General features: G+C 45.3%; 2 protein-coding genes across 2 annotated transcripts in view; both read right to left on the bottom strand.

Moving 5' to 3' along the window:
* Positions 1-18,285, bottom strand: part of Map7 (microtubule associated protein 7) — a 135,832-nt gene extending 117,547 nt beyond the window's left edge. The window contains exon 1 of the mRNA XM_055599288.1: positions 18,170-18,285. Within this exon, the coding sequence (XP_055455263.1) occupies positions 18,170-18,236 (67 nt within the window). The 5' untranslated portion in view covers positions 18,237-18,285. The remainder of the gene's footprint in view (positions 1-18,169) is intronic.
* Positions 18,286-23,077: 4,792 nt separating this feature from the next.
* Map3k5 (mitogen-activated protein kinase kinase kinase 5) overlaps positions 23,078-27,390 on the bottom strand; it is a 190,096-nt gene continuing 185,783 nt past the window's right edge. Inside the window, exons 28-30 of the mRNA XM_055599285.1 lie at positions 27,178-27,290; positions 25,145-25,221; positions 23,078-24,414 (exon numbers count right to left, since the gene is read on the bottom strand). Coding sequence (XP_055455260.1) covers positions 24,354-24,414; positions 25,145-25,221; positions 27,178-27,290 — 251 coding nt within the window. The 3' untranslated portion in view covers positions 23,078-24,353. The remainder of the gene's footprint in view (positions 24,415-25,144; positions 25,222-27,177; positions 27,291-27,390) is intronic.

Below are 27,390 nucleotides of genomic sequence, written 5' to 3'. Positions count from 1 at the left end.
ACAGAATCAGTGTTAACATGTGGAGGAATTGCTACCCCCCCCCCTTTTCATAGCCCAGGCTGTTATGTGTTTAACTACGTAGCTCAGGCTGGATCATGAGCTCATTATGCTCTTGGTTTACACCTACAGTTCCAGGATTATAGGCACGCCACTATGCCTGGCAGAATTCCTACTTCTGATGTAGTCCTGGGAGACAGAACCAAGACCAGTGGCTGGAGGCTGACGGAATGTAACAAGCTGTATTTTTTATCGCTGTGGGCAGCCGTGCACACGTGCTGACCTGGGGTGCTGTGGAAGGGCTGGGCTTTTAGGGCCTTTTTCTGATCTGTGTTTCCCAACTGGTGAAGATGGAAAGTACAGCTAATATACCCAGGGGGAAATGGGCAAAAAAAACTAAGACTCAGATAAGCCTTTCCTTTGTTGCCATAAATTTCTGCACCTCCCCATAAAAATGAACCTCACCTGGTTTCGTTTAGTAAGGGGCTAGAGCTGGACTGCGCTACGTACTCCACCAACAGTCCCAGAGATATGGGCTCTAGTGCTAACTCATAGAACAAAGGATGGAACGCTCTCCTCTGTTAAGGATGCTGCTGTGCTGTGCTGGCTTCAGCACCGTGCTGCAAGGACACCCCCATTCCCTTACTCAACATGAAAAAAGGAGGAAGATGTTCAGCTCGTCCCGCAAAGAGACAATCTGTTATGGGTGGTTCACTGTGACTATGCGAGTTGAGATGAATCTAAAGGTTGAGGGGTGAAGAGCAATACGAAACATTAGCGAACCAATCTACTGTATTATTGATGGGCATTTTGAGGACAGTGGTCGCTCTGTCTTTAGATCAGTGAAGAGCTGGCACACAAAGCATTCAACATTCATTCAGACTGTGCTGTGATGTCCCCTCAGTCCCGACCTTTGCTGCTTTATAACCCTTCCCAATCTTTCTCCTTAAAACGCTCCAAAATCAAAACAAGCCACAGGGGAGCTATTTTCTTCTAAGATGTAAGACAGACTTAAGGGCGGGAGCTGAAGCGAGACCCAGGTTCAATCTCCAGAAAAAGGTTTAATGTTCTTTCCTTAACCTCACAAATCAGACAAAATGTATTTTCAAAATTCATCACTTAAAAAATAATTTAAGGGGCTGGGGAGCTGGCTCTCAGGTTAAGAGTACTGGCTGTTCTTCCAAAGGTCCTGAGTTCAATTCCCAGCAACCAGATGGTGGCTCACAACCATCTATAATGAGATCTCATGTCCTCTTCTGGTGTATAAGTATACATGAAGGCAGAATAATGTAAAAATAGTAATAAATAAATAAATTAATTAAAAAAATAATTTAAATGTTTACATAAACCTTGGGGAAAACTTGACTTTCTGAGGGCCGGTATATCAGCCCAGACAGGCAGAAACACAAGTATCTCTGGTTCAACATATAATAAATGTGTAATATAGGTACAAAGATGTTTTGAGTCTCTCAACTGTGAACCACTGCAGCTTGCAGGTCCAGGCTTTTCCACTGCAGTTTTGAGACAGAATTCCTTTCCCAAGAAATCTTAGTTTTTGTTGTTGAGGTTTACAATAGAGCAGGTCATGCCTGCCCACATATCCAGGGATATCTACTCAAAGTTAGATGATTGCAAAGGCCTCCCATAGCCTAAATTGCAGCCAAAGGTCTACATGTCAATGGTCATAACCTTCACTGAGTAGAATGGATACTAGTTACTCATATAATGTCTCAAGATAGTAATACTTTTAAAATGATGGTCATCTAGTTGGGATTGGGATACTTCAGACTAGACCTATCAAATCCTCTTTTATTTTTATAAATGATCTCTCATTGAGAATCCAATGGTAAGCTTAAAGTATTAGCAAATAAATAATTTCTGTCATTTAGAGGTAAGTAGTCTAGTTTTCTCTATATTAAAGGAAATACAGAGTACACACACACACACACACACACACACACACACACACACACACACTCCTATTATCATAAAGCAAACCCACTGTCTCATTTAGAAACTCCAGCGTGTAATTTTGTGGTAGGGTGCAGGAAGGTCAAATTGAAGATAGCATGTTTTTCATGAGAAGGCAAAAAGTATGTGACGGGTGGAGAGGGTGGGTGCGGAGGGAGCCTGCACCTGTCGTTCTAGCACCTGGGAAGCCAAGGCAGGTCTGTCTGTGAGTATGAGAGCAGCCTGGCCTGCAGTGAGAGACCCTGCCTCAAAGATGAAAAGTGAAACAAAACAGTACACCCAAGTTTGTATAGTAAACTGCAAACCCTGAATGGTTTGACAACTAGAACCAATTCTGATGAAAGAAAAACAAACACACAGTTCTCCAAGATCCTAGAAGAAGCTGTGCCTGACAGAAAGGCCAAGTGATAGAACCAGCAGGATGAATCTGGCGCTCTGTTGTTTTCAATCAGTCAAAGCAACAGGGAGACCCATCCACAAGTGAAATTGTTAGCAGACAACCAGGACATAAAGAGCCTTAAAGAGTTGAACTGTAAGAGAAGAGACAAATGTACGTAGGATTCCCTCAAAAGCTCAGGTGCTTATTCTGGATACAATAACTGCTTTCAATAAACGCAAGATATGAAGCATTCGTTTAATTCCCATAAACTGGCTATTACTACCAAACCAGTCCGTTCACCGTTTGTGTTTAATAAGCACTTTTTCTCTTTGGTTTGACTGAGCTAAAGCCATCACGGCTTTAGGTGGGCCTATGTGAGAAGAAAGAGCTCCTCAGGAAGATGAGTAGGTTGACAAGCACCTACCGGGCTGCTTTATCTCCAAAGTCCTTTCAGCTTTCACATCCACCTTCTACGCCTTGTAAATTTTATTTGGCAAACTTCATTTTAAAACGCCTTAATTTTACTCTTACACTTTCTATCGTAAGGCAAATTGGCTGAATGTTAAGTCAACTAAATCTTTGAAGAGCTTTGGAAAGGGTTCCAGACACATGCAGTTGTAGTGAGGAAATCAAACTGTCTTTTCTCCTAACTACCTGGCATCTGTTTGTACAGACGCCTATAGGAAACGCTGCCTTCTGCCCACACCCCACCACCCTTGAAACTAGTCCCTTTAGTGTCCAGAGAATGGCTTTACCAGCTCACTGAAACAAGATCTCGCTTATAAACAAAGGGACAGGTGCTTACATAACCAACGGTTGTTTATTTTAGAAATACTGAGGTACTGAAATATGTTTGGGAATGTATTTCCAGACAGGTACTTCTATAAGCAGAAGTGAGAAGTGGTTTGGGTTGCTGAGGAGGTAGGTAGATGTATGTAAAGGTAGGTAGTGTGTAAAGCATCTGCCATGCAAGTGTGAGGATGTGAGTCAGAATTCCCGGAATCCATGTAAAGGCAGACATGGGAGTGCACGTCTTCAAGCCCAACACACACACGGACATACATGGAGGCAGGGGAATCACGAATCACTGGAAGTTTATGGGCCAGAGAGCCTTGTATATGCAGAAGGAAAGAAAGCCAAACAAAACAAGAGACCCTGACTCAAACAGGTGGAAGTTGAGGAGAAATACCTTAGATGGTCTTCAGACCACATATCACGTCTACAAATGCATAGACACAGACATCAACACAGACAGACAGACAGACAGACAGACACACACACACACACTCCAAGATTTTTAAGATTTATTTACTTTTACTTAATGTGCACAAGCATTTTGCCTTGCTATATGTATGTGCACCACACGCGTGCCTGGTACCCCCAGAAACCAGAGGAAATGTCAGATCCACTGGAACTGGAATTACAGGCAGTCATGAGCGGCCACGTGGGGGCTGGGCAGTAAATCATCCTCGAGAGCAGCCAGTGCTCTTAACCACTAAGCCAGCCCTGTAATATTTTTTATTTTTTTTTTAAGTAGTTGTTTACTATTTGGCTGGTTGCTGGGATCAAATCGGCCTGTACATGCTAAATAAGAGGCTTACCTCTGAGCTCTACCCTTAGGCCTGAATGCTTTGTGAAGCAAACAGTCCTTGATAGTGGTTTGAAATACTCCATTCATAGCTGTCTGAGCAACACGCCTCAAGTACTATTCTGGACCATTTGCAGAATTTGGAGTAGCTTTTTGCCCTTTCTTCTGATATTTTACATATCCCTTATATCTTTCCAAACTGTTCTGAAGACTCCCTTTCTCTCATGCCTGACAATGTATCCTGTGGCACCTTCACAACTGCGTGGCTGTAATTACATAAAAGGTTTAGATGTTCTTTGTTGTTTGATGGGTGGGGTCATATTCCTCCCCTCTGTGCCCTCCTGACTGAGCAGCAGGTAAATGTGGGACTTGCTCATCAACCCTCAGGCTGCTTCAGTTGCTGTACCATTAAAGCTTGCTTCCAGGACAGCTTCAAAGAAAGTTGCTGATCCCAGCTGGTCCAGAATCACAGACTGTTCCAACACGACTTCATTTAAGCCTGTATTTTCTCAGCACTTAGAGACTGGACAACAAATGTTACCGCTAGCTTGTTTAACTGTTTTCCAAATTTCTCTTGGGTGCCCCCGAAAGGTATCCTGTGCCCCAAGTAAGTAGGAAGCAATCTCAAGGAAGAACAAGGTCCCATTCCCTTAGTTTTGGCTGTTCTAATGGATACTTATCGTTATAAAGGGTTTGGTTACAAGTTATTAATGGTCTTGATCAGGAAAAAATAAGGTACAAGAGCATAGACTTAGGGATTTTTCTTTTTCCTTTTCTTTTTTTCTAACTTTCTTTCTTTCTTAGGTAAGGGGAAAGGGGCCAAGAAGAAAAAGGGAGAATATCAAAATATCATATAGGAATAAATAGAAGGGTAGATTATTGAATCTGTTTTTTAACTATAGAAGTATTGCTATTTTCAATATTTTGATACATTGGTATAGAATTTTATATACTGATACAGAAATATGGCTTTTTTTATATATTGATATAGAATTTTATATATTGATACAAATTTTAGGTTAATTTTTATGCACTTAGGTATAGATGTTTCTAACCTTATATAAGTTATTGGACCTTTGCAACCTGTTTAAAAATACAGTATTTACTTCCATTTGTTTTAAAAGCTGCTATTACATACCATTTAGGATAATTAAGTAATGCAACTTAATAGTCAATCAAATTCATTGTCACGTCAGTCACTAGAAATATATATCCTAGGCTTAACAGATATAAATAACTAGAAACAAGTAACATTTACTTATTCAGATTTACGACAGATAATGCTTAAAAACTATGTAAATGGGTAGATGGTCTGCCAAAACCTCAGAGCCCTACAGAATATGACATTTAAAGATGTTTTTATTATTGTAAGGATTCTTTGATGTCAGCTCCTGGTGGCACCCCCAGCCTACTTCGAAGAAGATGATAGGCACTGAAGAATCTCCATTAAGAGATGGCTTAATGTGGCAAGCTAGTCACTGGGAAAAAAGGAGAATACCCCTACTCAACTACAGACAGAGCGCTGTCAGAAACAGGCAAAACCTGAATGCCAGGAAGGCAACTGCCAAGCTGTTCCAAGACAGGACAGGCAAACCCTTCATAGTTCCTGCTTCACAAAACTGTCTGCCAGATATACAGGGCCAGAAGGCTAAAGATTGATGCTCCAGTGTTTAAAGGAATTTTGGGTGACTGTCCATGCAGCAAACTGTCTGTCATTTCTCTATTTTGGACGCTCCATGCTTGTACTTCCTACATACCTAGGCAATAATTATTTCCTTCTCCAGTCTCTGATGGGGTCGAAGACTAAATAGTTACAGTCTTACAACTAAGCTTAATCACTTAGGATATAAGAAGATATTTTTAGATTGGTAATGCAAATCATGATAGAAAATGACTTAGGTACAGAACTCTAAACTCATCAAGACAAGATAGATGACAGAATACTTTCTCCTAAGTTTCCAAATATATAAGACTAGACATTATCAATGTAAATCTTACCTAATAGTTTTCATAATTGTTTTTATGTATATTAGTTTACTATTAGAAGAGAAAGCCTTTTACTAGACTAAAAAGGGGAATTGTAGAAGGGAATTGTGTCTTGTATGGATGGCACATCTGTCAATTAAAAATCCTACAGCCTATGGCTGAGGCAGGAAACAGGGGTGGGACATCTGGCAGGCAGAAGGGATAGAGCTAGGTGTGCAAGATTCAGCCGGCAAGATGTAGGGGACATAGATGCACGGTGCCTGAGCTCAGGTAACCAGCCACATGCAAAGCATACATTAGAATCATGGGTTATTTTAAATTATACGCTAGTCAGAGAGTAGCCTAGCTATATGGTCTAGGTATTTGTAAGCAATTATCTTGAGTCTCATGAGTCATTATTTCAGGAGCTAAGGGACAGGAGAAAGAAAATCACTTGCGCTCTACTTGGAAGTAAGTTGAAATAGAACCCGTGACTTTAACTTTGGGAGCAGGAGGTCCGCGGAGATTGAACATGAAATGCTAAAGCGGGGTTTTGCCCTGGGAGGCTTCACTGGGCTATATTCTTACACAGTTTTGCTATCTAAAGTCATTCGAATCTTACAAATCTCCTAGATGGAAACACCTTCCTCTCCTGTTTCTCAATTTCTTTGAATAATTTCTTCCAATGGCAGAGCCATCTCTTCTACTTTCATTTGGTTCTTAATGGTGCCTGTGTTTTACACAGTCCCTTATGGAACACTGGATACATAAAAAGAACGTATCTTCACATGGGGGCTTGAAAGTATAACAGCACTGTCAGAAAAAAAAATTCTGGATTATTCATAATGCTGAATATCTAAATACATAATAATATACTGTTATTGAAGAGTAATACATTTTAATACTTCAAAAGTATCATGAAGCAAATTTGCTTCATCAATCACCACACTGGCTAGTGAATGTAAACACTGAAGAAACTATTCAGAGAATCCAAGTCATTTAAGGAGGCAATGCATTCTTAACTTCACTAAGTTGTTATTTTTTTAAAATGAGATATAAAACCTAAATTACAACCAAGCCTGGCTTGCACATACCATTTCCTAAGGGAGAGAAATATATCTCTAGCTCCTGCACCCATACTGCCAGGATGGGTGTTTGCAACCTAAGGAAGCTCCTTATGGTGACTTTGAGAACAGAATCATTTACTGATGTATTCTGCATCATATGGGTACTTTGTTTGAAAAGGCCAAATTACCTCCTGCTTCTCCTGAAAGCCTAGAGGAAGGTGAGCTACACAGCCTCCTGTCTCCCCCACAGAGGGAAGCCTGTCCTCACAGTCAAAGGGAATGATGTCTGTCTTCACAGCTTAAACCAAATTAACTTCTGTAGCAATAATATTTTAAGAAAGAACTTAAAACAGTAAAATCACTTTGTGCAAGATAAAAGTAAAGTGAAAACGAACCAAGAGGCGCGCACATTAGTACCTGACTCAACAGAGCAACTCAGCCTAAGCACCGCACAGACTAGTACAGAGTGATCTTGTAATGGAACCCTGGGCAACATTGTGCCAGGTGAGAAGCTGCGCCTTTTATCCCCGCCTCACCTGGGACAGTGAGATCACACAGCTACCATTAGTGCTGAATAAGCATCGCATTCCAATGGCCTCACTGCACTGAGCTCACCAGTTTTAGGGAGGACCTTGCTTAAGGGAGGAACTCAGCGTGTTGCCGGAGGCCCATCTTTGCACGGTGACGCAGTATTAGTCCTTTATAATGAACGCTTCATACTCCATTCTGTCTGGGATTGTTCTGCACATTAACTCACTTCTTCCCCGAGAGGGTGGTACTGCTGTCTTCAGCTTTAAAGCGAAGATGACAGTTGTTTATTAGATTTGGAAAGACCCCACAGGCAGTAAGTGGTGGAGGCCTCAGTGTTCTTGCACCAAAAAGTAATCAGTGTTAATTTCTGAGCAGTTTTGGTTTCAAGAGCAATGCCTTGCTTCATCCTTGCAAGATCCGGCGTCACATTACATTACTTTCAATACAAGCTTGAGGGGAAATCAAAAGCACTCTGTTTTTAGGGGCCAGTGCTTGTTATTTTGGTTCTAGATCTCATTATGAGGCATACAATGTCAAGCTACTGGGAGAAGAAAACCAGGGGCACCCAGGATGCAGGAGGCCGGCCCTCCTTTCAGATTGCAACAGATGGCTTTGCAAACATGCAGAAACAGGTATGAAGGCAACACAGGAACCCCTGGAGCATTTCAGCACATGAAGTGTTGTGGTGTCAAGTATTAATTGGAGTGTGAAGAGCCCTCCAGACAAAAAAGCTTCATGTGAAAAGAGCAAGGACACACACGGAGCCTTGGGTACCACAGCGCCTGGTGGGAGGGGAGGGAACATTCGCCTAAAGGCTGTGGGCATTCGGTCTCACAGGAAGACCAGAGGCAACAGATGGAGGAGATCATACCTGGCAACTATTTATAGACGACTGGAGAACCAAGGCGAATAGAGGCCACAGGACCTCCAGCAACTTCTCTGGAGAAAAGTAAATTTGGGCAAAGTGCCATCTTGAGGGGAGAAGGAAGAAGACAGAGTGAAAACTAATGGAAGCAGAAAACTAATGGAAGCTCATTATATGACACTTTGTCTAGCTTCCAATTTATATAGAAACATACAGGTGTAACACTGAGTATGTGTTTATTTGTCCGTGCAAATGTACTTATTCCTATTTTTATATCTATTATTTCCTTCAAAAGGTTTTGGGGAGAGAAATGGAACAAGTGTACAAACTTCAGGAAATCAGCTGGAAAGATCTTCCAGGTTGATGTAAGCGAGGTCCAGCTGACACCTCCAAGTCAAACCTACCCAGGCAGTCAAATGGAAGACGACAAGGCGGGAAGTGGGTTGAAACCAGTTTTCAGCATGGACTGTACCCAGGAGCCACCTGAGTTTTAAGCCCACTGCCACCTGGCTCCCACTTGCAAGATCCTCTGGCAATTGCCTGCACACTGTGGGAGTTCTAGGTCCCCAAGTGATTCTTTTTGCCAAGACTAAGGACCACAGATCTGAACTAATGGTGCCCTAGCACACAACCTCAGTAATTGTGTCGACAACACGACCTTCTGCCCAAGGAGTGAGCCTCATTCAAATGAGCATACTAGGGCTGTGGTTAAGAGTGTCACTGGGCTAATCTAGAGCATCTGCCGCAAACAGAAACCAATCCAGATGGGAAGCAGAAGTTGGCCAGCTAGGTTCTGTTTGTCCTGTCTGCCACGCAGGAGGCTCAGGCCAGACCTTCTGAGAAGCAGCCACCTAGATTAAAATCTGGAGAAGCAGGCAAACTTCCCACAATGGGAACCCATCTCATTTGCAGCCAGATTATTATGCATTTCAGAGCCACCCCTCGTGGCTCGGAGGAAGGGGTTTCTTCCTAGAGTTCCACTTTGAAACTTGAACTTCCCCCTAGAGTCTAGCTTTTTTCTATACTCAGTGTGGTTTCAGTGACACACATTCCATATGCAGGAGGTTATGGCATAGTACAGGATGGTTCTATTTACCAGAAAGCCAGCCTTAAGGAGAAGGTTTTGGTGGCAGTTTTTAAAAAGCCACAGGAATTTAAGATACCTCCTAAGGCAATGTTCTAAACTTACAAACACAGATTTTACTAACAGTACTCGCAAGGTGCAATTCACGTCTGGCGATCCCCTTCCAAGCCCCCGCTCTGCTTTCTCTCAGCTCGCTTTGCCCACCTGCGCTATCTGGTTAGCTAAGCCAATTCTCCGGGGCAGTTCTCGTGCAACTGGGTTTTAAGATTAAGTTAGCATAGTAACAGGTTTCATTTTCCCCTTTCCATTTGTTTACAGTCATTTTACTGTTTTTATTCATCTTCTTGGCTTAATCTCCTACCCGCCCCCACTCTGCTGATTCCCCTCCCCTAAATCCCACATGAATTCCATTACGCCCCACCCCCAATAGATTTCTTCACATTCATTCTCTGTCTCCTCCCCAACCAGTTTTTTTTTGAAATAGCATCTCATGTAGTCAAGGCTGGCCTTGAACTTTTGACCCTCCTGCTTCTGCCTTCCAAATACTAGGACCGCAGGGGTGCACCTAAGCCCTGCTTCCATTTTCATGGCATACTCTCTCAAACCTAAATTCAACATTATGAGGGAAAATGTATTTGTCTTGAGTCTGGTTTGCTTTGTTTAACAATATTCTCTAGTTCCATCCATTTTCCTGCATGTATTATCTCATTTTTCTTTATGACTGAAAAAAACCAAACCAAACCATTGTGCATACTGGGCCACATTTCTTTCTTTCCTGCCTTCCTTTTTTTGTGTGTGGTAGAGTTACTAGGCTGGCCTCAAACTCACAGAGCTCTACCTGCCTCCGCCTCCTGAATGCTGGTATAAAAGGTGTGTGTCACCATGCCTTGTCAGGGCCACATTTCTTTATCCATTCAACTACTGATGGATGTCCAGGCTGGTTCCACTTCTTGTCTATTTTAAACAGTGTAGCAAGAAATATGAATCCCATAACTACCTCTGTAGGAACCTCAAAGAAGAGGAAATGTGGGCTATAATTGAGTCATTTATTTTTGGTTTATTTTTTCCAATGTAGTTGTTTTCATATTGTCAAAAACATGTCTATCTGCAAATTAACATTCAAAGTCATTAGCATGGGGTACAGCTCAGTTAGAGCATTTGCCTAACATGCAAAAGGCCCCGGGTTTGATTCCTAAGCACTACAGAAAAAAGAAAATGGCTGGAGAGATGGCTCAGTGAAGAGGGCCTGTAAGGAAGCAAGAGGACCTGAGTTAAATTTCAAGTATCCATGTATAAAGCTGGAGTGATTGCAACTGTGAGTGTGTGCACCTATAATTCCAGAGCTGGGGGAGGGGGAACAGAGGCAGAAGAATGGAGGCACGGAGCTTGATGGATGTCAGTTTAGCTCCAGAATCAACAGAGACCCTATCTCAAAGGAATAAGGTTCAGAGTTAAAAAAAAAAAATAATATATATATATATATATATATATATATCAAATACATTAAAGAGAATAATCCTTAACAAACAGGAAAAAGACAACTGTCATTTAATTTACAAGCCCAACAACTACAACTAAGCACTACAAGGACAGCTAACTATAAATAGTAACTGATAATAACTAATAACTAATGTAGGGCGATAGAAGGCACCATCACTACAGAGTAGATAAGCCCTGAAGCTGGAGAAGAGCAAGGCCCGATACCACAAGCACACACAGTCCTGGTCCCTGTGCTCAGGGACAGTGCCCAGGGACAGACCTCAAGGCACTGTGAGCACACTGTGTAAACTGAAGATTAGCACAAAGTATTCATCTTGACAGCACAGTGTGCCATAAGGAACAGGAACACATCACACAAGACACGATGCAGAACCAGTATTTCCAGCCTGCCTTCTTTTCCTTTCTCTAGAGACTGGGTCTCACTATTTAGCTCTGGCCGGCCAGACAGACTCATGAAGACCAGCCATCCTTGCCTCCTAAATAACTCGGATTAAAGGCCAGCATCGCCATGCCAGGCTACTTACAATTCTCTAACTCAAAAGCTCCTTCCAAGATCTAGGGATGAGAGCGCAGACGCACTGGAGAGGAGAGACGTGAACTGGCATGGCTGCTGCTATGTGAAAGTGCTTCGGCTCCTAATCCCAAAGCACGGGCTGCACAGGAAGGAAGAAAGTCCACAGGGATAAGGAGGAAAGGAGACAAAGCCAAGATGAGATCGAAATAAAGACTCAAGGGCTGGGAATGTAGCCAGTGATCGAGAAGTTGTCTGGCATGGACCTGGCCCTGAACTCAGTTCCCAGAATCACAAAACAACAATAAAAAAGACCCACCAAACATAAACTCCACATTATACTTGGGCTCTGGGCTTAACATGACCTGATTCGAGAGCCTGCATTAGCAGCAAGCATACAAATATCTCGCTGTGAGGTGAGTACAATTTACACAGAAAAGTTGGTGGAATGGCTAAAATAAAAGCCATCAAACCAACAAAATATACAAGGGACGATGAGGATGCACAGCAATTCTTTCATATCTGAGGCTCACAGAAGAAGTTGTACAGCCACCCTGAAGCGTGGCAACGTCGTACGTAATCCCGGTGGCGACAGTCATGTACGTATTTGTCTTCAATAAAAACCAGTGACATATAAATCAGCATGCAAACATCTGCAACACTGTTCTTCCTCCGTCCCAAACCTAGGAGAAGCCCACTGTCCCGCAGCGGGTCGACAGGGAAGCGCCCTGGGGCGACTTCTACCTATCAGCAATGAGAGAGAACTACCGGTGTGCTCAAAGCTGAAATACACCGGGCCAACACTGCAAAGGTTACACTGTATGCTTCCACTCTGCAGCCTCAAAAAGGTCAGATCAGGGGGTGGGAGGTAAGCCTGAGGAGCTCCAGGTGACAGGACTCTTCTAAGCCCTGTTGATCGTGGTGATTACGCATCTAAGTATGTTATCTGTACTCTGAAACAAAACAGTGATATACAAATTATACAGCGAAGTGTTTACACTCCCTCCACTTACTCAAGAATTTTCAGTGTGTTCATTTTCTCTGGAAACCTTCACGGAAAGGTCTACTGGGCTACCCTGACAGCCCTACTTCTTGATCATCTATGAGTCACTTACAACAGGAGGCACCCCAACTCCTTGACCAACAACTGAAATTCCTCCTCTAGGAGTGATCAGTGGATACCCGAATCCAAAGCAATGGCTTTAAATGTCATTTCAATCTTGGAATGTTTGATCTTTTTGTCCCTCTTGGGCATACCTCGCTTCTGTCTTTTGCTGGCTTTCCCCTCCTCCATTTTGAATGTTGTCTATTCTGTCTGCCATTTTTCTTTCTGATCTATTCCACACTCCTCTCAAGGCTTCAAGAATTATTCTTTCCTGGAATGATTCTCAGACCTGACCTCAGTGTTTCTCTTCCAGTTTCATACTTCTAGTTGACTATTTGGTATCACTACTGACAAGGTCCCTTTTGTTGCACAATTTTTCATGTATAAGAACTCCCTCCCCCCTTTTCTTTTACTAAAATCAAGCTCAATTCATTAGTATGTTCATGTCAAGCTTAAACTAATGAACCAAATCCAAAGTGTGGCACCCTCTATCACCTTTGACATATCTGTGAGAGTCCTGAACTGTTCCCCTTCAGCGCTCACTACCATGCCAGGGCCTACCTAGCTCTCTCCAGTGACCTCACGGTCTGGAGACCAGCTGCCCTGCCGCAGCAGAGCCCAGAGGAAAAGGGCTCCCCTAGGCAGAGGGTGTGTTTGTGCTGAAGTCACATAAAGTCACATCAGAGCTCTTTCTGCTGGAATGGGCAGTCAAGGGTCACAATTCACCCTCATAGAAAATTGTCTGACTAACAGATGCACTTCTTCCTGTCCATACAAAATTGTGTCAACTTCTTGGCTCGACCTTCACAATTTGGCCTCAATGTCCATCATTCTGAGTTGATTTTCCCGGTCACTTTGGGCCTTTCACATTTGTCTTGGCAAGATGTCCAAACTTTTGCTCCTCTCCACACTTGTATCTGTATTTTCTCTTTGTCCATCTCAGTACACATTATTTCCCCTCTGTTTGAAGTTTATGTGCTCTCCGCAGTAGGCACTCCCAGAGGTTCACAGCCAGAGTGGTCCTTCCCCCTTTGAACCCCTCACAACCTGAACATATTCACCTGTGGATTTCCTCCTATTTGTCAACCTTCTGACCTTCATGATTTTAATAATCTACACATGTTCTTGGTCAAACTATTTTAGCTCAATATTTTTAGCTCTTGTACTAACATAACATGACTTTTTTATTATTATTAATTTTTATTTTTTATATTAATTACAGGTTATTTACTTTGTATCCCAGCCGCAGCCCTCTCCTTCATTCCCTCCCAATCCCACCTTCCCTCCCTCATCTCCTCCCTGCTCCTTTTCAAGTCCACTGCTAGGGAAGGTCCTCCTCCCATTCCATCTGACCCTAGCTTATCAGGCATCTTCAGGACTGGCAGCCATGTCCTCCTCTGTGGCCTAGCAAGGCTGTTCCTCCCTGGGGAGGCAGGAAGTCTTGAGTTCATGTCAGAAATAGTTCCTGTTCCCCTTACGAGGGAAACCCACTTGGATACTGAGCTACCACGGGCTACACCTGAGCAGGGAATCATATGATGAAAAGGGGAGTTAATATGACTGGGAGAGGACTGGAGCTCCACAAGGACAAAATATATCAGGGTATGGGGGTCCCCTATGAGACTGTTTCTCCAAACAAGGACTGTGTATGGATATAAAGGTCTTTGAATAATTTGTTTTCAGGTATCAAGACACAGTTCTTTAAAGACCACGCCAATGTAAATTAGTGTTTCACACATGTCTAAGTAGTGACGGCAGTGTGATTGCCTCATGTTAATACGTTTCCTTACTTAGCACACTGTTTTTTCAACCTGTAGGTCATGACCTCTTTGGGGCCAGCATGATCCTTTCACAGGGGTCGCAGAAAACCATCAGGAATAGGATATATTTACGTTATGATTCACAACAGCAGCAAAATTACAGTTACGAAATGGCAATGAAAATAATTTTATGGCTGGGGGGTCACCACAACATGGAAAACAGTATCGGAGGGCCACAGCTTCAGGAAGGTTGAGAAGTGCTGACTTAGCAAGATGCAGTTTGCCACCTGAACGAAGCACTTCTAGTCTCTAGGATCGGAACTCCAACAGGGAGGGGTTGACATCACAGGCCAACCTGAGCATCTGCTTTCTATGGTTATTTGCAGACATTTAACTTAGGCCCTTCAAGCTAAGTGCAACCACAAAGATCACTTTTTTATTTTGAAAAAATTCACAGACCAAGGTAAAATAAAATAAAATAAAATAAAATAAAATAAAATAAAATAAAATAAAAAGGCCTAAGTTCTCCCATCAGAATAAAGCTAGAACAGAAACAAAAACCTAGTTATAGGTTCTAAGTAATTTCTCCAAAAGAATGGCAACAGAATCCATTAATTTATTCCTTTGCACATCAAAGTTTGGGCAGGTTGGATTAATTAAAAGCAACATTACATTTTAACTGTGTAAATTTTTTTTTTTAAAGGAGACTGGCAAATGGAGGGATCTATTCTGCACCACAGTTGCTTTCTAAAGCTCGGAGCATGAACATACAACTTGACACACAGAATATGAGCTCAGATTGTGATGAGATCGCCTGTGAATTTGCTCAAAATAATTTTCTAAAAGAAAAGGATTTGACATCCTCTAGTGGTGAAATACAAATTTATTTCCAAGGCAATTGCATTTTTTAGTTCCTGATTCTCTTTGACTATGAACAAGGAAAGCATTATAGTATACTAAAAGAAAAATTAATGTTTTTTTTTAAAAGAATATACTCACAGTCCTTGTGTTCTTGACTGTTACAACTGTACAATAAGTACCCTTTTCGGATAAACTACGCTGCCAAAGTTCACTCTGCCTAGGTCATACACATAGGGGTATATAGACCTATAACCTTGAACATTATCACAGGCATTGTTTTGTAATACCCTGAGATTTTAATCTGAAGAGCCCTGAAATCGCAGCCTTTGCACGGGAACATAGAACTTAAAAATCACTTAAGGCTGGGCTCTATCTCAAAGTAATTAATATAAAAAGAAAACGAAATGAATGCTTCAAGAAGTGCGTTGACACTTGTGGCTGAGGAAAATGGCACACAAGGTAATCTAGGATTTGGATTTGGGAGGGTGACGGGGGGGGGGGGGGGGCAGGAGGAGCCTAAAACTGAGACAGGCCGGGGACGCATGGCAAGAGCCCTCTCTCAAACAAGCAAAAGGCGAAGACAGAGAGGAAAGAAAGAAACATGGCAGTTTGAGGTGGTGACTTACCTCTTGGTGCTAATAAAAGACGGGCCTAGGCACCCCTCTCCTTCAGTAAGTAAAACCCCACATTAACCCATGATCTGAAAAGGATGAATTCGAGTGTTCAATGCTTGTGAGAAGAGAGTACGAAACTGCAGTTCTTTGTTCGGATGGTTCGGATGGTTCGGATGGAGGCCATAGGTATCACATAGATGGAAGAACACAACTTGCCAACGTTCAAACACCCTCAAGTGTGCTCTCAGAATAGTTACCTGGAGCCCCGGTGCTTGCTGCCAGGCCTGGGAACCTGAATTCCACCACTAGGACATGGAGGGGAAAGAGAACAGCCTCCCACAAGTTGTTCTCTAACTCCCACACTTGTGCTTCGGAATGTGTGTGCACACGCACAATCACACACACACACACACACACACACATACTAAATGTAACTGAAAATATGCTGAGAGCTAGTGTGACAGCTTACTTTACACTGGTAACCCCAACAGAAGATCGTGAGTTTGACGCCAGGAATACAGACAGCGTTAAAGCCCAGTATATACGTAAATATGGAGACTCTGTCTCAGAAAACCAACCTAAACAAAAAATACGCTTTACATTTCCATAGCACCCACTGACACAGATGTTTTTGAATACTAAGAACAAATATAGAAAGATGGGGAAAATACAGGGCCAGAAATATGCATACCTATCATACATGTGTGCTGATCATATGTCAAAGTTTATTGGAAAATGAAATTTCTAGGCAAAGATGTGGAGGAATTATTTATTAGAAGGAAATGACAGCCAGGAGATTCCACCTTTACCGAAAGAGAGCACTTCAGGAGACTGAGACAGGTCTGGGTTTGGGTCTCAGAGCCCACAGGATGGAAGGAGAGAACCAGCTCCTACAAGGTTACCTTCTGACCTCCCACATGCACGTTGTGGCCTGCACACAACCCCCACAACGAAGTAAATACGTGTAGTTTTTAAAAAGAAAACGTCTGGGTGACGCATGGCTGACTTGCGTATGAACCGTTAAGACACATGCACAGTTCATTCCTTAACGCGATCAGGCACGGAATACACTCCGGCTGCAAGTCCGTTTGTGTCTGAACAGGCACCAAAGCAGATCCACAAAGTATTCAAGGACAAACCCATGCCTATTAAATCACTATAACCCCCCCCCCCCCCCGCCCCCAGAAGCTGTTACTTATCTGTGTCTTATTCACAACCAAGCATGCCCTGGATTAGGAGGCCTGGACAGCTCCCAGCTCATCAAAGTTCCCCAAACAATTACTCACGAATCTCTCCCCCACCCAGACCAAAACAACGATCACCGATCTTCCATACGCAGTAAGACAAAATCAAGCACGCTCCAGGACGTAGCCTAGCGTGGAAATAAATTCAGGACACCGTGGAAGTCTCAGCCTCAGGTGTAATTCGCAGATCCAGAATTGGAAAACACAGCTGAACTCCGCGGACCTTCCGTGTTAAAAATAAGCTTGCCCTCTAAACGCGCACGTCGGGGTCCGGGTGGGAGGTGGAGGGATTTTTGCGCTTGGAAAACAATCACTTCTGGTTGTGGGTGTGTAGACGCAGCAACAGCTTGCAACTGCAACTTAACATTTCTCTAAAATAACAAAGGCGCCTCCCGCCCCCACGCCAAGCGTAGAAAGGTACGAGGAACTGTTTACCGGCCAGGAATAGAACGGGGGGATAGGGGAGGGAGAGTATGATTTGCCGAATAGTCCCCGAAGACGAAAAACAGAATCGCGGGGGGCCGCGGAGGGACGGGGTTGGCTTCGCGTTACTGTGAGCTGGGTGCAAGCGGGAAGGCCTTCCGAGGGGTGAGCCACGTCCCTGCGCGTCCGCGGTGGCTGCGGCGGAGGCAGAGTGGTCAACCCCGAGGCCCGAGGGCCGGCCCCCGCGGCAGAGCCGACGCTCGGGCTCTGGGTGCCACCGGAGGAGTCGCGCTCCGGGACGGCGCTCGGTCCGGCTCCGTGTGCTCCGGGCGAAGGTCGGGCGGCGAGGTCGCAGCCGGCCAGCCGCTCGCACCCGCAGGCCGGTTCCCTCGGCTCCAGGCGGCGATCCCCCGGCCGCGCACCCCGCCGGGCCCCCGACCTCCCCGAGGGCCCCCGACCTGCCCGCGCGCCCCTGGCCACCCCGCGCGCCCCCGACCTCCCCGCGCGCCCCTGGCCACCCCGCGCGCCCCCGACCTCCCCGCGCGCTCAGGCCTGTTTCCACCTGTTGTGGCCCCGCGGGGCGCTCGGCGGCTGCGGGTCGCGCGGCCTCCGAGGGTCGCTGGCGCCGGGGACCCCCCGCCCCCGCTCCTCCCCCCCCCGCCATCCCCGCGACCCCCTCCGGTCTCGGCCGCGCCATCAGTCACCTGGGTCGCCCTGCGCGGCGCCGTCGCCGCCCCTGTGGCCGTCGCCGCCAGCTCCCTGCTCCGCCATGGTGCTCCGATGACGCGCCCCGAGAGCCGCTCCGCCCTCTTCCTCGGCTTCGCTCCCGCCGGGCCCCCGCCTCCCGGGCCCGCGGCCCAGACAGGTGAGCGGCGGCCTGCGCGGGCGGGCACGGCGAGCGCTGGCCGGAGGCCGCGGGGCTCGGCGCGCCCCCGCGTGGGCAGGTGCGGCGTGGCGGGCGCCCCGACGGCCGCGCTCCCAGCGGTTCGCTGAGCTCCGGAGCTCAGCCGAGGGTTCGCAGCCGCCGCGCCCGAGCGCGCCCACAGAGGCCACCCGCGGCCCCGGGGCGGCGAGGCCGTTCGAGCGCTCTGTTCCCCTTTGAACTCTGAAGCCGCCGGGTCAGCTTCGGCTTCGCGGTGGCGATCGGCCGAGGAGCCGGTGCCACGTGGAGAGCTGAAGTACGCCGGCTGCGGTCCACGCTGGGATCCCGGCTGCGCTTTGCGAAACTTCGGCCGGAGACCCTGGCTCTGCCGTGCCCGATGAGTCCCGCTCTCTGCACGTTACTGAAACCTGCGCCGGACTGCTGGGGCTTTTCTTATTGTTGCTTTCCGATTAGAAAACTGTCTTGTGACTTTGCTTAGAAGGACCAGGGGCGTGGGGAAGGCAGTTTTAAAAAAGAAACATGAGCAACTGAGAAACAAATTTCTGCCTGAGCAGGCAAAATAAATGATAAGCAACAAAATGCCGAGGGGGTGGTTAAGGGAACCTACAGAAATGGAAACAGAAGGAACAAAAGAAAGAACAGAGCAGCCTACCCGTCCTGCCTACCCCCCTTGATTAGCTGAACATAACCACGAACTCTTTAAAATGCTTTGAAACCTCACGCAATGTTTTGGCAACACTAAAAAGTGTCCGGCAGTGTCAGAATTTACAAAAGCTGTCAGTCTGAGCCCAGGATTGGAGTGTATCACTTCATTTACAGGTTTTCAGGTTGGTCCTGGATCCTCCCCAAAGCACCATGCCTACAGTGAAAGCGCCAAACCAGTCTTTGAACAGTGAGATAGCCCTGCATCGTACCGAAATCAGTCTTACTACACGTCCGGTCAATAAACATAAAGCCCTTGGGGAAGCGGAGGGAGCATTGTTGACCTCAGCCAATATGTATCACTTCGTGAAGTTGGGAGAGTTCAGGACACCTTCCTCTGAACTGCTGAAAAGACTAGTTGGGAGACCCCTGGGAAAGGAAGGTACTTTGTTTTCAGCCTTCTCGTTGGCATTAAGTATGGAAGTCAAGACATTATTCATACTAGGTGTTTCTATCCCACCTAATCCCTGAGGCAGGGGGATCTTTAGTAGGAGTTTGAGGCCAGCCTAGGCTAAGTAGTGAGACCCTGTCTCAAAAAACAAAGGAGGTTCCTGATGTGTGCTTGGCTGTAGCTGATTTGGTGTGTGCTTGTCCTCACTGCCTATCATCCTTGAGATAATTTGGGTTTCAGTTGTTCCAGCCTAATGCGATAAGGACACCGATCCTGTAGGGAAGGCTCCAGGCAGAGTCCTTGTTCCAAACCTCATCTGCAGTGCCGGCTATACAGAGGATTGTTCACCAGGGAGTGAATGACATCTGCTAAATGTCAGATGCTGCCACGCTGGCCTTTAGGCTTCACTAGGAACACAGAAGCCATCTGCCTTGAGCTCACACATCCAACTCAAAAGTTCTCCAGCTCCCATGCTTCCCCTTCCCAGGAGCAGAGCCGAGCGCCTGGCACCTGCTTCCCGTCTGCCTCCTTGGAAAACGCGCTGCTTTTCTCCCTGCCCCCTGGATGCCTCTGCACCCAAGGCCATTTGATTCCAAGGTCCATTCTCATGCCTCCCCATCTATCGTCACGTGTTTTGTTGGACAGAAGTAATAACAGCATGGGCTCTCGAGACAGTTAATTTAAAAACAAGATACGCCATTTTTCTTGCTCATCTTCAGGAGCTTTCCAAGTCACAATGCCAAGCTGCTGCACTTTTTTCAATCAGTTGTTCCCCTAGACAACATCTTCCTCCACTCCTGACTGCTGTGATGACAGGAATGTGGGACCATCCCCAGGCCCCCTAGATCCTGCATTATCCTGCCCTGGTTCACTCGCCACTAACTAGGTTTTACCCTTTCCTCAGTTCCCTTTGTTGATATGGATAGCTCTCTCTTCTCCCCATTTCCTCCTGAGATCTTCATAGTCCCCAAAGCTTAAGCCACACCTCTCCTATCTCTACATTGTCTCTCATGACCCTTGTTTAAAATTAACTCCACCCTGGTGATTCTCAAGTCTAGACTGTATACCCTTGACCTCAGTACCAACCTTCTCCAATACAGTCTCTAAGTTTTTGTGTTTGTTCATAGGTGCCCCATGTATGGCAGTCTGGAGATCAGAGGCCGACCCGTGTCCCTCGGGACGCTCCCCACCTTGGTTTTTGGGACAGGCTCCCTAATTTGGTCTGGAGCTTCTAGGATGGCTGGCCAGCAAGCCCCAGGGACCTGCCTGTTTCTGCCTCCGCAATGCTGAGATTACAAGCACACCCCACCACGCCTGGCTTTGTTTGCTTTTCTGGGAGCTGCAGGTCCTCATCTTACAAGGCGAGCACTTCACTGACTGAAGTATCTGCCCAGCCTGTTCTCAGTATTCTTGGTACATCGCCGTCATGATACTCTGCTGTGACTTCAGTGTCTCCAGAACATCCCCACTAAGTTTCTGCCTTTGTCTTTCTCTTGTCCATACAGGCTCAGCATATCTCATTCTCTGCCTTGTCGTCACTGCCCATAGTTCCCAAATCTTTGCAATTCATTCCCGCCACCCTTACTTCCTACTTGCCTGACTCAGGCTGGGCCCTCAAATCTGAGAATGGTTTGGAATGGCCCTGTTCAGCTCAATTCCCCTTATACTGTGTCACTAGATAGTTACCTCAAACAGGACCACTTTACACAGCTCTTCCTGGCTCAAACCCCTCTTTAATATCTTCCCGATCTCCACACACTGCGATGGTAAACTTACCCCTGCCCATCCTTACTCCCTGAGAGGTCCTTGAACACTTCCCTCCTTCTAACTCTTGCCACTACCGCTTTAATTTCAGAATGCTTCAGATCCCCCCTCCCCCTTTCTAGCCTGTTGTCTGCCCTGTGATTCCCTGGTCCTGACCCACCATCACTTCTGAAAGGCCCAGGTTGGGATCCTTCTCCATGGAGTGTGCCCACGTGCCCTGGCTCAGTGGGCCTACCCTCTGGACGTCACTAGCAGCTGCTGGGGTTAGCACAAAGTATGAAACGTGGGAGGGCATATTGCAAGCCTAGGTCTTCAATCTGACGCACATATTTGATGGCAGGGACTTTGTCTTCTGGGTGTGTCTACAGGGGGTCTCCGCGAAGTTTGCGGTGCTGCGTTATTTGTCCCCACACGACACCCCGTGCACAGTCTGCACTTGGTGGCTGCAGCGCTTCAGTGGTCACGGCCGCTTGACTCCCCTTCTGGCAGTGGGGCTGGAGGGCAAGAACTGCGTCTGACTCCTTACACACTGCGGCGTGCAGGCAGTTGTCTGCCACGCCGTGCGCACGCAGTGTGCGGAGTTCCGCGTGCACACACGTGGAGGTGAGCGGACACTGTGGGATTGATTCTCTCCTTCCACCTTTACCAGACTTCTGGGCATGGATCACAGGCTTGACAGGCTTGATGGCAAATGCCTTTACCCACTGAGTCATCTCATTGGCCTTCAGTCGGTATTTCATAAATGCTTCTGCGTTACAAACTATTCCAACAGCAGGCAACACCCGAGCTCTTACTGTATGCTGAGCATTCGCTAGATACCTTCTCTGTGCTGCCCTTATTTGAGTTAGAATAACCCTCTGAGGAAGGCACAGCTTCCCCATTTCGCAGGAGGGAGTGACACACAGTGAGGCTAATGAATGGAAACAATCTCTACATGTAACAGTGAGGTAGTCATTACCTCACTCCCGTTCCTATGAGGGGCTGTTTCCCTCCCTGCTTTTCACTGGACCCAGAAACAAGGTGGAATTTGATCATGTTAAATCACTGGTGGAGAATTTTTAAAAAAATGTGTTTGGTTCTTTTTTAAAGATTTATTTTAAATTGCACATGTATGTGTGTTTGTCTCTGTGTGGGTATGTGCATATGAGTTTGGGTACCCATGGAGGCCCAAGGCAGGTTCCTGTGGAGCTGTGGGAACTAAACTTGGATCTGCTGGAAGCCGGCAGGCAATGTTAACCACCGAGCCATTTCTCCAGCCCCAAGGTACCTGGTCCTTAAGGAGGCAGCTCAGTATCTTTTTGTTATTGTGGATAGTGTTACTAGAACTGAATCCATGGTCTCACACAGGGCTAAGCAAGTGCTCTGTGATATTACATAAAGTATCTAGGTTATTTGAACACGAATGTAGGTTGAAAAGCCCCAGCATGATGATGCTAAACCTTCCCAGTACAAACCTTTCATGAACCTTAATCCACAATGGGACAAAATGTTAACAAAAGCCTAATGATGGGGACTTGGGAATATACTGTGTGTGATGTAGGCTCAGAGAGGGAGAGAGAGGTGTTGGGGTGGGGTAGAGGCAGAGAAAGAGATAGACAGCCACTAGAGATAGGGGAAGACCTACAGAGAAACAATATAAACCATTGGCTGACAATGTGTAGCTTGATCTTTCTGTAGATGCAGTATAAAAGAAACACTTAAGACATTGGAATTGAGACGAACTGTGTCTTAATACAGAGGGGACCGACTTTCCTCAAAATTTCCACAAAGGATTTAAAAGACTAATGACCTCCCCTTGAAGTTAGGGTGTCTTTTCTAAAGATGATCAACCGTGTTGCTGCCACAGGAAAAAATATTCAAGAGAATATTGCATAGACTCAGATGCAACATGGTGCATCACACTTTTATTTTCACAGAGAAATCAAGACCGTTTTCACTTCACTGGAGACTTTCGTGTGGGTAAAGTCACAACACTCACACATGCACCCTGCTTCCATCCCCTGCAGTAAGCACGTTCCTCAGTGCGTGGGAGGTTTTCCTTATTTCTCCATCCGGGAGCTGCAGGTCTTATCAACATGGGGAGGCTCACAAAAAAGAGAATATTTGGCTCAAAAAATTCCCCAAACATGAGACCCACACGAGGGAGACAGAAAAGACAATGATATCCATTAGTAGCCTCTCACAAATCTCTTAAGATAAGGAACGGCGTCTTTTTCAAGGTAACTTGGGATCTTGGGGAAAAATACAGGGTTTAAAATGTTCCCTTTCACGACTCTTTTTGTATGCCCTCTGCTGTCCCCAAGGAGCAATCTGGATCCCAGCTGTCCTTTCACTGCTTGAGTAGGGACAGAGTCTACTTGAAGTTGTAGTTGAAAAAACAGAGCAAAACAGAAAAACAACTAAATTTTAACCCAGTCACTTAGTTCATCAGCACAAAGTAAGAATTCTCTGGACTTTGTCAAAGTGGCGTGTTGGCAATCTTTTTACTTTTCGAGTAGCTATGACACAACAGATAGCTTTAGAACAAGCTAACATCACTACAGTCCAGGCATGCGCAACTGGTGCCGTTCAGTAGTACATAAACTCCTCCAGAAAACACTCTAGGCCGGAAACTTAAGTTACAAAACACAGTCAATATGACGATTAGTACAGAGAATAGAAACCATTACTCTCAGATTCTGCACACTTAAAAAAAAAAACTTTATACAACGATTGAAATTATGCATGTCTGATCAGATAGTCGGGGCATACTACAGAGAACCCTAAAAGGTTGTGGTCACATTTTGGTTTTGTTCCAGTGGTACACAGTCACATGAAAGGTTCTGTCTGTCCGTGATAAACACTGGCCTGAAACGCAACAGCTGCTTACTCAAAAATAGTTCAAAATGTGTTGCCTGAAACAATCCTGGACATTAGAATTCTAATTAGGATTACTTTAAAAGCCTTTATCAAGAGTCCTTCGGAATTTTGTGGAAATAGAAGTTAGGAAAGCTCAGTGTGTTTTGTCTGTTTTTTTGACACGAGTAAACAAATACTGGACTTAAAGTGCAGCTTCTCCCTCTTCTCCCTCCACCGCTCCCTCCCACGAGGCGGGCAGCTCTGATCAATGTTCAGAATCTCCGCTGAAGGTTAACTCGGCGGGCAGCAGTCAGGTGCATTTGTCCCGAAAGTCAGCGATGGCCTTCCACAGCGAGCACAGCATCCCTCCCCTGTTTAAAGGCAGAAGGACAAGCTGAAGAGCTACTTGCCTGGAGCTGCCCTTGAGACAGAAAAGGGACTTCCTAGCTTTCAGCTCCTTCCGTGGGAACATGAAGATCCCCAGCTCATCAGGCCCTGTGTATGCTGTGAGCACAGTATTTTCTCTCCACCCTTCATTCGTCTTCTTTCCATTGCTGAAGATGTCAAGGCACCAAACGTCATTTCACATTTTCAGCATTTTTGAAAAAAATTTTAAATTTAATTTACTTATCATTAAAGGTGTGTGCCACCCCTGCTGGGGAAGTGTGGTTGTAAGTTACAGATCTACCTGGGCAGGGAGAAAAAACTGTGACAGGAAATTGTACCAGACTACACAAAGTGTTTCGGCTGGAAAGCAAGGGCAGATCTACTGTTTGACCACAGGACCATGAGCTACATTAGAGCATTTCTTCAAGGCAGCCTTAGAGTATTTGCATGACTTTGGTCTGCAATCTTATTTAAGAAATCTCTTCCAGTTGATTGTCACCTAGTTACACAGAAATAGTTATTAGAGTTATTACAGTTCCCCCCAAATAGCCTGGCCCAACTACTTCAGTGTACTCAGAGGGTTGAAAGCCAGACACAGCCCTTCCTGAGCCTGCAGAGCTGGTCAGAGCCCTGCAGGGCAGGAACCCAGACTTCCTATTCTCAACCCGGGTTCTTTCCCGAGTGACAGCCAAGCGTAGGGGGGAAAAACGGTACCTTAGTCTGAGGCACTTTAAGTCATCTCGTGTGATGTAGTAGAGAACGTCCACTAACGTATAGTCCTCAGCCAGAAACTGTAGGGAGAGCCAAGTATGTTTACAGTGAGACACTTCACGAACTGGTAATAAAATCTGTCCACAAGAGGCGCAGATTATAATAATGCTAATAAGTAATGCAGAATCCCACAGGAAAGCCACAAAAAAACAACCTTTTGGAATTACCAGAGGAAAAGCCTTCTGATAACAGAATTTAAAGAAACACGTGCGGGCTGGAGAGGTGGCTCAGTGATTAAGAGCACTGTCCACCTTTCCACAGGTCCTGAGTTCAGTTCCCAGCAACCACTCGGGAGCTCACAGTCATCGATACTGGAATTTGATGCTCTCTTCTGACATGCAGGTATACATGCAGACACGGCACACATACATAAAACAAAATCTTTTTAAAAAATGTTTTGGAATATATGTAGTATAAATATTAATATACTGCAAAAGAAAAAAGAAACATCCATACGATTCCCATTGCTTACAGATTAGAAGTGACGCAGGTGTAGTCTCCCCTGTCATTACACAGGCCGCACACAGCTAGTGTCTGTACTGGACAAGTCCAGTGCTCCACAGCTCCCCATGTTCCCAAGTAAAGAAACAGTATTCTTGGGACATCGTTCCCTATACTCAGTCTCTGTGGACTTGCTTTTCCATAGCCAGTAACAGGGACCTCCCCGCAATTCACTGCAAAGTCAGTCCTGGATGAAAACGGCGCTTTTAATTTTAAAGCAAATAAAAGGAACAGTGATTTAGTGGATTAATGTGATTTAGTGGATTTACTTACTCTCCCTTGATTGCTATTTGAGCCCAAGGGGATAAATATTTTGGGAGAACTTGTTTGGGTATACTGTTTTCTCTTAGCCAGAGAGTTATTTTAATTTAGTTAGCAGTAAATTGTTAAATGTTTATTTTTAAGGAGACCCTAAATTTTATACAGCCCATATATTGTGAAAATAAAATTTTATTTTAGTTATTTTAAATTGTATACCTAACTCTGAAGACAGTATAGTATTATTAAGAGGTCTTTTCTAGCAAATGGAAAACATTACATCTTTTTTTAAAAAAAGTTTTTATTTCTAACTGTGTATGTATATGTATTTGTATGTGGGTATGTGCACGGTGGGCAGGCATGGCTGGACTGCAGAGGAGGGTACTGGATCCCTGGAATGTGAGTTACAGGTAGTTGTGAGCTGCCAGATGTGGGTGCTAGGAGCCAAACACCTTCAAGAGCAGCACACACTCCGGACTGGAGAGGCAGCTCTCCAACTCTCAAATAGTATGTGTGCGTTACACATGTGACCTTAAGACAAATGCGCCTCAGTTAGCAGTAACTCTGTGATGCTGAGAGGACTTAGTCTGGGAAAGACGTGATGTGATCTGTACAGAGTATTTCTGACATGACGTCACCAGCTATACCTACTTTTGTCAAGTAACCACTGCCTGGTGGAGATTAATAACGTTGCAAAACGATTAAAAATTTAACAATAGTAACAGCAAGAGAAGGACATTTTTTCTTGTAGCTCTAGCTCCGTCTGTTCCTTACTCTTCCTTATTTTCAGTCTATAAACAACAGAATCCTCTGAGGTCATGGACAACAACGCTGTCCCCCTGCCCTCCATACACCTTGCACCCACCCAGAATGGACTCCCTTTCCTTGTCTGTCCTGTCTCAGTGTACACAGTTGGCCTAGTTTATAGTATATATTCTTTTAGAGTAATTCATTGCCCTCTGGGAGAAACAGACAGACACACACACCTGGAAACTGTGTCAGAATTTGCTATTGTCAAACCTTTCCTTTTTTTTTAGACAGTAGAATTCATCTTTCCCTCCTAATATATGAGTCTCAGGGGGGGCAGGACTGGCTCAGGCTTGCTCAGCAGTGTCTCCTGTGCCTAAGTTACCCGGCACATAGCAACTGCTCCTTGTTGTATAGAGACATGAAATACCATGTCTCTTTACATGAGGCCACAGACAGTGTCTCTTTACCCGGCTTATCGTGTCTTCGTCAGCTCCGTTTTCTCTCAGCCAGCCAGTGAGTTCAGAATCCACAGTGGTTGTGCCAGGAGATTTCAGGTGGCACACGGGAAGCCCAGGGACATCTAGAAGCAAAATTGTGGCAGTCTTTAGCTTCACGGAAGTGATGTGGCATCCTCAGCATCTGTGGAAATCTCTTGCTAATTTTAAATTATTAAAGACTGT

Source organism: Psammomys obesus, unplaced genomic scaffold (genome assembly GCF_907164565.1).
Source record: "Psammomys obesus unplaced genomic scaffold, mPsaObe1.curated_primary_1811, whole genome shotgun sequence".
Lineage (NCBI taxonomy): Eukaryota > Metazoa > Chordata > Mammalia > Rodentia > Muridae > Psammomys > Psammomys obesus.
The sequence above is the reverse complement of the archived record's forward strand: the minus strand, read 5'-3'. Positions and strand labels throughout refer to the sequence as shown.